This window comes from Centrocercus urophasianus, unplaced genomic scaffold (assembly GCF_019232065.1).
Source record: "Centrocercus urophasianus isolate 14NV4802_14NV808 unplaced genomic scaffold, USGS_Curo_1.0 seq_1053, whole genome shotgun sequence".
Classification (NCBI taxonomy): domain Eukaryota; kingdom Metazoa; phylum Chordata; class Aves; order Galliformes; family Phasianidae; genus Centrocercus; species Centrocercus urophasianus.
This window is the reverse complement of record NW_024884202.1, coordinates 65,882-74,560: the sequence shown is the minus strand read 5'-3', so window position 1 is coordinate 74,560 and position 8,679 is coordinate 65,882. Positions and strand designations below refer to the sequence as shown.

Sequence of the window (8,679 nt, the reverse complement as noted above, 5' to 3'; positions counted from 1 at the left end):
GGGGGGGTGGAGGAGAGCAGAGGGCCTGGAGTGGGCAGGGGGTGCTGGGAGGTAAATGGGGGCGTATTGAGTGCACAGACTGGGGCACCTAGGGTAATATTGAGGGGCAGGTTGGGGGGGAATGCTTTGAGGAAACATATAGAGGGCATACGAGAGGGGGGGCTATATTGAGGGACTAGAGGGAGGGCTGTAATGGGGGGCAATGGGGGGGACATTGGGGGTTGGGGGGCTATATGGGGGATACTGAAGAGTACAGAGGGGGAGGTCATATGGGGGAATATTGGGGGGCTGTGCTATGGGTTACATAGGGGACGTATGGGGGGCATGAGCATGGGAGGGCATGTAGGGAGATGGGGGTTATATTGAGAGGCGGCATGGGTGGGCACACTGGGGAGTAATGGGGGTACGTTTGTGTGTATCGGTGGGGAACATATTGAGGGAGGTTGAGAGGGAGCCGTGTAGAGGGGAGTGGGGGAATGGGGGTACACTGGGGTGTTGGGGGGGCTATTCAGGGGTGTTATATGGGTGAGCCCTACGAGGGAGGCAGATGGGGTTATGGGATATTGGGGTATACTGCAGGGAGTACTGCGTTGTGGAGGTGAATGGGCAGGCAGATAGATGGGGTGGTATGGGGTGCACGTCAAAGGATACAGGGAGTTCATATTTGCGGAGTCTGTATTGGGGGATATAGGGGAAGACGTAGGAGGGTCATGGAGGAGTATGGGGTGGCATGCTGGGTGAGCACATTGAGAGGGCACCCTGGGGATACGGTTGGGGGGCTTGGAGAGGGCACCAGGTTGTGGGGGGCTGACTGGGGGGGCAGCTCACACCCCCCCGTTGCCCACAGACCCCGTTGGCAGTGCCAAGGATGGGGGCTTTCGGCGGTGCCATGACTGCCTTGAATGAGACCCTGTGGCAGCTGGGCCACACCGCCTGGGCCAGCCTGGAGGGCTGCCTGGAAGCCGAGCCGCTGCGCCTGCTGGCCGAGGTGAGCAGAGGGAGTCGGAGGTGGGGGGGAGGTGTGGTGGTGAGCATGGCATGGCCCCACGAGGCGCTTTCTCTTTGCAGAGCCTGCTGGCTGCACTCTGGCTCACCGCCTCGGCCATCTCATCGGGCCTGGCCGTGCTGAGCAGAGCACTGGGGGATCTGCTGGACGCCTGCGGCTTGCACGGTGAGCACGGTGCAATGTGAGCTCGCCCGGGTGCAGCCCCAGCTGCTTGGTCTCAAATATTCTCCCGTGTTTTGAAGCACAGGGGCCTGGCTGGCGGGCAGCGTGGCGCTGAGCCCCGGCGCGGTGCAGCGGGTCTTGCTGTGGGGGCTGTTAGCTGTGATGTGGGTCCACCTCCTGCCATGGCTGCTGGGCCGGGTCGTGGCACTGCTGCGGCCCGTGCTGCACTGGCTGCGGCTCTGTGTCTTCCTGGGAGCCTTCCTGCATGTGGCGGCGGCAGAGGGCAGCGGCCTCGTGGTTCGGGCGGCCATGCTGCTGGGGCTCTGGGGGCTCTACGTGCTGCTGGGAGGTGGCAGGGCCCCCCCGCCCAGCCCTGCTGCACACCTGGAGGCTGCTGTGCGCAGCCTGGAGTGGAAGGTGGAGGAGCTGTGGAGGAGGCAGCAGCGCTATGGGCCAGCACGGGGCCGTGCGGAGGAGTGAGGGGTGTGGGGGGGCCCTGTGTGTGTGTGTGTGTGTGTGTGTGTGTATGGGCCCCCCCAGTGCCCTGCATCAGTGCCTTCACTAACACCACACCCAAGCCCTGAACCCACTCACACCAAAGTGCCTGGGGGGTCCCACACTGGGTAACCCCCCCAGCCATAGGATGAGGGCTACGTGCTTGGATTGCTGTTGTGGAATTGGCCACATTGGTTTGCTGCTGTGTTTATTTGGCCACCAAATAAAGTTTGCTGTCCACACTGTGCCTGCAGAGATGGTGCTCAGTTCTGGGGGGGCACAGAGGACACTCGGGGTGGGGGCAGGACATGCTGTCCCTGTGAGTGCCGTCTCCGTCGCCTGTTTGCTGAGGCTGAGGTTATCAGTGCCGATGCCTGGCTCTGTCCCTGGTGCCCTCTGGCTTTGTGGCACCCCTGTCCTTCAGTATTCCCCCAGTGCCCCCAGCGCCCTTTGCTCCCACACTGTGTCCCCATCACTTCCAGTCCCTTCCAGTGTCCCCACTGTTGCTGTGGCCCCCAGCCCTCCCAGTCCCTTCAATCTCCCCACTTTTGTCTTAGCATCCACAATGTCCCACTCCCTTCCCTGTACCTCTAGTGCCCCCAGTCCCTTCAGTTACCCTCCAAGTCTGTCCAGTGATCCCAGTGCCCCAGTGCCCCAAGTCCTTCACCCAACCCCACCCCTCCCTGTGCCCCCCATTCCTCCCATCCCTCCCAGTCCTGCTCAGAATCCCCAGTCCCACAAGTGTCCCTCATCCCTCCCAGTCCCACCAGCAATTCCTGTGTTCTCCCCAGCATGCTGCATTCCTACCAACACCCACACCCTTCCCCGTTCCCCCGGTGTCTCCCATCCTTCCCAATCCCTCCAGCTCCGCCAGTGTCCCCCACCCTTCCCCGTGCCCTTATTACCCCTCGTCCCTCCCAGTCCCTCAGTGCCCCAGTGTCCCCAATCCCTTCAGCTCTCTCTAGTGTCTCCAGTCCTCACATGGAGTCCAGTCCTCATGCCTCCCAAACCTTCCAGCTCTCCCAGTGCCCCCCATGCCCCTTATCTCCCCAGGTCTCCCAGTGCGCCCAGTCCTTCCCATTTCCCCCAGCACCCGCAATATCCCTCGTCCTTCCCAGTCCGCCCAGCACACCCCGGTGTACCCCATCTCCCCAGTGTCTCCCAGTCTCTCCCGGTGCCCGGCTCGGGACGAGACTGTCGCTCCGCGTCCGTTCCCTCGGGGTCCCGCAGTGCCCGGCGCGGGGTGTTTAGGACCCGCCGGGGTGAGGCGGCGCCGGTGCCGGTCCCGCCCCGGCCCCATTGTCTGCGCGCGGAGGCGGAGGGACGGCGGCGGAGGCTCCGCTCGCACGGACGCTCCGCGGAGCCCGCACGGCCCCGGCTCCGGAACCGGTCCGGCCATGGCCCTGGCCGAGGGGCCGTACCTGTTGCTGCTGGCCGCCGCCCTGCTCGTGGCTTCAGGTGAGCACCGCGGGCACCGAATTCCCCCCGGGCCGGAAACTGCTCCGCACGGCTACCCGGGGAGAGCCGGGAGGTGGACGTGGGATGAGCTGGGATCTGCCCATGTGCTCCTCGGGCTTTACCGGGGTCTGCCCTGGGTGGCCGCGGAACCGCGGGGTGGTTGGGTTGGAAATGGTCCTTGAAGATCACAGACCCACGGAATGGTTGGGTTGGAAAGGGTCCTTGAAGATCACGGAACCATGGAATGCTTGGGTTGGAAGGGACCTTAGGAATCATCCAGTCCCCACGATCCATTTGGAATCTGCCCCGTGTGCTGCGTGGATCTGGTGGGGATCTGTCCCACACAAGCCCTGTATCCCCAGGTGCACAGTGCCTGGCTCCCACCCCCAGCACTCACTCAGCACTGCTCCCCCCAGCAGACTCCTTCCTGGGCAGCTTGGGGGTTGGACTCCCCAGGAGCAGAGCGCCCACGGCCCACGGGAAAGCCATTCCCTTGTGTCAGTGCCCATCCTCGCCTCGGTGACGGTGGTCTCCATCTCCGCAGCCAGCAGCGAGTGGTCCCCCCCGGAGCCCGTGTTCCTGCCTGTGGAGATGGAGCTGCAGGCAGTGCCCGAGCACTACCGCCTGCAGCGTGCGGATGGAGCCCTGCCTGCCAACACCTCTCTGCACACCCGTTCCGACACCTTCCTGCTGCTGCCCCGCCACCCCACCGCTGGCCCCCCGCCTCTTCTGCGAGCCTCCTACCTGCCCTTCAGCACCCACCAGGTAATGCCAACCGCCGCAAAGCCGTGCTGACCTCCACAGGGCCACCACTCCGCCATCCCCATCTCTTCCAGGAGGTGCCCACCAAGAGTCACACCTGGGCCGTCCGTGCCGTGCCCCTGCACAGCACTGTCAGTCCAGATGAACCCACCGCCCGCGTCCTCTTCCACCTGCACGGCCCTGACTGGCGTGGACGGCGGGACCCCCCTGGGGAGCATTCGCTGCCCTGCATTGTCCTGCAGGTCCAGCAGCGCAGCCGGACGCTGCAAGGCTCCTGCCGTGTGCAGGTGGGTCACAGCCCACAGCCCCGCAGCCCCAAGGTGCTGTCGCCGTAGCGCTGCTGGCCCCGCTCTGCCCCCAGCCCTAAGGCTGCTGTCCCCCCCCAGGCCCCACTGGGCATCTGCTTGGTGGAACTGGAGATCCCAGCACGCTGGTTCTCCCCGGTGTCGTCCCCGGAGTCAGTCGAACTGTGGTATGGCGTGGCTGGGCCGGGAACCTGCAGCCATCCCAGTGGCACAGTGGAGCCCCTGCGGTACGTGGGGATGCTGGAGCTGCAGACAGTGCCGGCAGTGGCACGGCGGCAAGAGGTGCCGTTGGATGAGAGGGTGCTGCTGCGCGTCCCCGACAGAGCCTTGCGGCCTGGGCAGCGCTTCACCGCCAGCCTGGCGCTGCGGCACAACTTCACCGCCATGTTGCTGACCCTGCGGTGAGAGCATGTGGTGAGGAGGGGGGTTGTGACGGGGGCACGGTGTGACGGCCCTTCCTCCTTACGTAGAGTCAAGGCTAAGAAGGGGCTGCAGGTGGTGGCCGCCAGGTCTGCGGACCCTGCGTGGACTGTCCACTTGGAACGCAGCCGTGGCCCCAAGCACTGGTCGGCTGTGGTGACGTGTCGGCGCAGCAGGGACATCCATAGGAGCACCAGGTATGGGCAGGGACACGGGAGAGATCTTCAGTGTGGCACCTGGTGGGGTCCACTTGGGCACGGGGACCTGTGCGTGGCACTGCATCCATTTCAGTACGGCCCCAGTTGAGCATGGGACCTGTGCATGGCACCGCTCCCATCCCACCGTGGTCCAGTTGGTCACAAGGACCTGTGCGTGACACTGCATCCATCCCAGTATGGGTACAGAGATCTGTGCGTGGCTCTGCATCCATCCCAGTATGGATACAGTGATCTGTGTGTGGCACTGCATCCATGCCACCGTGGCCCAATTGGTATTAGGGCCCAGTATGGCCCGCTTGGGCAAGGGAACCTGTGCGTGTTGCACTGTCCCTGTCCCAGCAAATTCTAATGGGATGGCTGGTGGTGTGGGAGAGCCCCATTTCAGCAATAGATCCCAAAGGGGGATGCAGGATGGTCCCATCCCAGTAGGTCCTAGTTTGGGATGTGGGGCGGCCCTGAAGCAGTGGGTCTCTGTTGGTGAACATCCCCATTCTGTTGGGTCCCCGTCCCAGTGGGTGCCATCCGGAGCTCTGTTCCCACAGGGCACTGGAGGCGGCTGAGCTCCTCCATCTGGAGCTGGCGGTGGAGAATGGCACAGGGGCTCAGGCACTGGCACGACCCCTCACCTGGCAGGTGGAATACCCAGGCCAGGACCCTGAGGCGCAGAAGGACAAGCTGGTGTGGGAGGTGCAGGTGTCGGAGCGTGACATGCGCGTCCTCGTCCCCCTGGTGCAGGTGGGTGCCCCCATCCCGCATCCCACCCCACCTTCCCACGGTGCTCAGCCCCACTGTGTCCACAGGAGCTGGAGCTTCTCAATACGTCCCCGCTGACCGGTGTCCCCCGTACCGTGCCGGTGACATTGGTGATGGTGGAGGTGGGTGGTACCGTGTCTGAGCTCAGTGAGCCGCCAGGCTGTGAGTCAGCAGATACACAGGTGCTGCAGGTGAGCATGGTCCCAGCCCCCCCAGCAGCACTCCCTGGGCACCCTCTGCCCCTCCGTGTGCCCCAACAGGTGTCGGAGGGCTGTGACGCGGTGTTCGTGGGGGGCAAGGAGAGCCGTGGTGCCCGTGGGGTGCGGGTGGACTTTTGGGCACACCGCCTGCATGCCTCGCTGCTCTTCACCGTCTGGGCACCTCTGCTGCCATTGCGTGTCCAGCTGGGAGACACTGCCCTGGAGCAGGTGCGTGGCTGGCGCCTGCCCGGGAACACTGACAGGTGAGAGGAGCACTGTGTGCCACTGCTGCTTTGGCGTAGGGTGGATGGGAGCTGGCACTTGTGCTGTGTGTCCCTGTCCCTCTGAGACTTATGGTGCACGTGCCGCACGTCTTTCTGAGTCCAAATGGCGCTCACGGTGTGCCCCCGCCCCCCATCCCGTGACCCAGTGCCCCACCAACCCCCCCTGGAACTCATGGCACTCGCCCCTCTGCCTGTGGGTGACACACGTGTCCTCGTGCCCACAGCTCTAGCAGTGATGTGGAGGACCCTGGGGAGGATGCTGAGCGGCGGACGCGGAGCTGCCGGCCGCAGTATCAGCGCACGGCAGTGCGGTTCCTGGCATACTTTGTGGCACATGCACAGGATGGTGGCCGCCACCTGTCCTACTTGCCAGGCCCTGAGTGGCTGCTGGATGTCACACACCTGGTGGCCAGCTGGGCACGCGTGCAGGACCCCCGTGTGGCATCGCTGGAAGGCGGCACCGTGCTGGTGGGCCGGGAACCCGGCGTCACCTCAGTGGAGGTAGGTTTGGGGCAACGCAGGGAGATGCGGTACTGGAGGGGATGCTGACCAGCTGCCTGCAGGTGCGCTCCCCGCTGTCGGACGCCATCCTGGGCGAGCAGATGCTGGTGGTGTCAGAGGAGAAGGTGGCAGTGACAGAACTGCGTGCTGCAGTGGTGGCAGGGCTGGAGCTGGCGCTGCACCTGGAGCCTAGCCACCCTGGCTTGCTCACTGCCGTGTGCCAGGCCACGGCCACACTGCGAGGCTCCAAGCAGGTGAGGATCTGTGGGTGGCCCAGGGGGAGCTCTGTGCCCCGGTGCCACCCTGGTGCCACTCGGTGTCCTGGCAGGAGGCGACGCTATCTGTCTGGCTGTCCTTCTCTGATGGCACGCTGGCACCGATGGAGCTGTACGGTGGGCAGGACGCCGTGCTGGCTGTCACCTCACTGGATCCCACAGTGGTCACTGTGGTGGGGACCTCATCCTGGCATCCGCGAGTGGTGGCGGAGGGGCCGGGCCGAGGGGCCCTGCTGCAGCTCAGTCTGCACCCCCTGGATGTGTGCCGCCGTGGTCGTCACCGTGCCGCTGTGTTGGCTGCCGGCACTGCCTTGTTAGAGGTGGCTGGGGAGCGCAGGACCCCCCCGAGCAGCCCCCGGTCTCCCATGCCATTCCCAAGGGCAGAGGGGGCCATGTCGGGTGAGGCGGTGACAGCGGGCCAGGGGGAGCATGGTGATGTGGGGCTGGTCAACACAAAGCTGCAGGGCATGGGGTCTTCCTCCGAGGAGGAGGAGGAGGAAAGAGAGGAAGGCTATGGCCGTGGCATGCAGGAGGAGGAGAAGGAAGAAATGGTGAAGGCCCCTGCACGTGTGAGCGACCTGGAGATCGGCATGTACGTGCTGCTGGGTGTCTTCTGCCTGGCCATCTTCATCTTCCTCGTTAACTGCGTCTTCTTTGTGCTGCGCTACCAGCAGAAGGAGCCACCCGACGCCAGCACCGCTGCTGCGGCTTCCCAGCCCCACAACTGGGTCTGGCTGGGCACTGACCAGGAGGAGCTGAGCCGGCAGCTGGACCGCCGGCAGCCTGAGCCTGACAGCCTGCCGGGCCCCCAGCCTGAGCGCTGCTGCTGTGCAGACCCTCTGGCACCCGACACGGGGTCCCCCAGTGGCACCTCAGTGGAGCCCCACAAAGAAGGGCCTGTGCCAGGGGGCAGCCGGCGGAAACGCGTGGAGTTCGTCACCTTTGCACCCCAGCGTGCCCCCGAGGATCCCCCCCAGCCCACCCCCAATGTGCAGTCCATCCTGGTGGCTGGTGAGGATGACATCCGCTGGGTGTGCGAGGACATGGGGCTGCGTGACCCTGAGGAGCTGCGCTGCTACATGGAGAGAATCCGTGGCAGCTCCTGACCCCCACCGGGACCGTCCTCTTTGTCCCTGTTCCTCCGTGGAGGGGACGCTGGTGGGACCATCCCTAAGCCCCATTGGGAATCAGTGACATCCCGCTGTCACCTTGCCCTGGGGTTTCCACTGCGGTGCTGGGGACACAGGGTCCCCTTCCTTGCTGCGGTTCTCATTGCCACATTGTGTTCATAGTGCTGATGCCGAGTTCTGTGCCCCCCCTTGACCGGCCTCGTGTCCGTTTTGTACAACATTTTGTACCCATTGCGCTGTGGGGTGGGGACCCTTATTTATGGAAGATTTTTAAGTCTGATTGTTGTTACAGAAATAAAATATTTAAAACAGAAGAGTGGTGCCTGGTGTGGTGACACAGGACTGGGTCACTTTGCACTGCTGGGGACAAGCACAGGCTGTTTGCTTTGGCACCAGGTGTGGGTGCATGTGGGAATATCCTGGCTATGGCCCAGCTGCTGTGACCTTGGGCAGGGAGTGGGCAGCATGGGGATGGGGTTGGGATGGGATGAAATGGGTTTGGGATAGAAAGGAATGGAATGGGATGGGAATGGAATGGGCATGGGATGGGGATGAGATGGAGATTAGGTGGGGATGGGATGGGACAGGATGGAGATTAAATGGGGATGGGGATGGAATGGGCATGGGATGGGATGGGAATAGGATGGGGATGAAGATTAGATGGGGATGGGATGGGATGGGATGGGATGGGATGGGATGGGATGGGATGG

At 64.0% G+C, this 8,679-nt stretch overlaps 2 protein-coding genes across 3 annotated transcripts; both read left to right on the top strand.

The window, feature by feature from the left end:
- Positions 1-530: 530 nt before the first annotated feature.
- Positions 531-1,910, top strand: TMEM109 (transmembrane protein 109). The gene is made up of 4 exons (XM_042832301.1): positions 531-737; positions 848-988; positions 1,069-1,171; positions 1,254-1,910. Exons 1-4 carry the CDS (start codon positions 603-605, stop codon positions 1,646-1,648), a joined length of 774 nt encoding a protein of 257 aa, XP_042688235.1. The 5' UTR covers positions 531-602; the 3' UTR covers positions 1,649-1,910.
- A 1,144-nt stretch (positions 1,911-3,054) lies between these two features.
- On the top strand, positions 3,055-8,273 carry TMEM132A (transmembrane protein 132A). Of its 2 annotated transcripts, XM_042832254.1 has the most exons (11): positions 3,055-3,121; positions 3,666-3,886; positions 3,958-4,170; positions 4,270-4,589; positions 4,659-4,805; positions 5,369-5,561; positions 5,627-5,770; positions 5,840-6,042; positions 6,288-6,564; positions 6,627-6,818; positions 6,893-8,273. In XM_042832254.1, the coding sequence occupies exons 1-11, from the start codon at positions 3,061-3,063 to the stop codon at positions 7,943-7,945; spliced, it is 3,024 nt and encodes a 1,007-aa protein (XP_042688188.1). In that variant the 5' UTR covers positions 3,055-3,060; the 3' UTR covers positions 7,946-8,273. The 2 variants fall into 2 exon arrangements, with proteins under 2 accessions (XP_042688188.1, XP_042688180.1); XM_042832246.1 differs by having other exon boundaries at positions 5,627-6,042.
- The last annotated feature ends 406 nt before the right edge of the window (positions 8,274-8,679 follow it).

What these genes read in the sequence shown, in the direction of transcription:
- TMEM132A (XM_042832246.1), top strand. Translation starts at nt 3,061, where the DNA reads ATGGCCCTGGCCGAGGGGCCGTACCTGTTGCTGCTGGCCGCCGCCCTG. An exon ending in GACATCCATAGGAGCACCAG is followed by an intron (nt 4,806 to 5,368) that starts GTATGGGCAGGG and finishes CTGTTCCCACAG; the next exon opens with GGCACTGGAGGCGGCTGAGC. An exon ending in CCGGCGTCACCTCAGTGGAG is followed by an intron (nt 6,565 to 6,626) that starts GTAGGTTTGGGG and finishes AGCTGCCTGCAG; the next exon opens with GTGCGCTCCCCGCTGTCGGA.
- TMEM109 (XM_042832301.1), top strand. Translation starts at nt 603, where the DNA reads ATGGGCAGGCAGATAGATGGGGTGGTATGGGGTGCACGTCAAAGGATA. An exon ending in CGCTGCGCCTGCTGGCCGAG is followed by an intron (nt 989 to 1,068) that starts GTGAGCAGAGGG and finishes TTCTCTTTGCAG; the next exon opens with AGCCTGCTGGCTGCACTCTG. An exon ending in GGACGCCTGCGGCTTGCACG is followed by an intron (nt 1,172 to 1,253) that starts GTGAGCACGGTG and finishes TTTGAAGCACAG; the next exon opens with GGGCCTGGCTGGCGGGCAGC.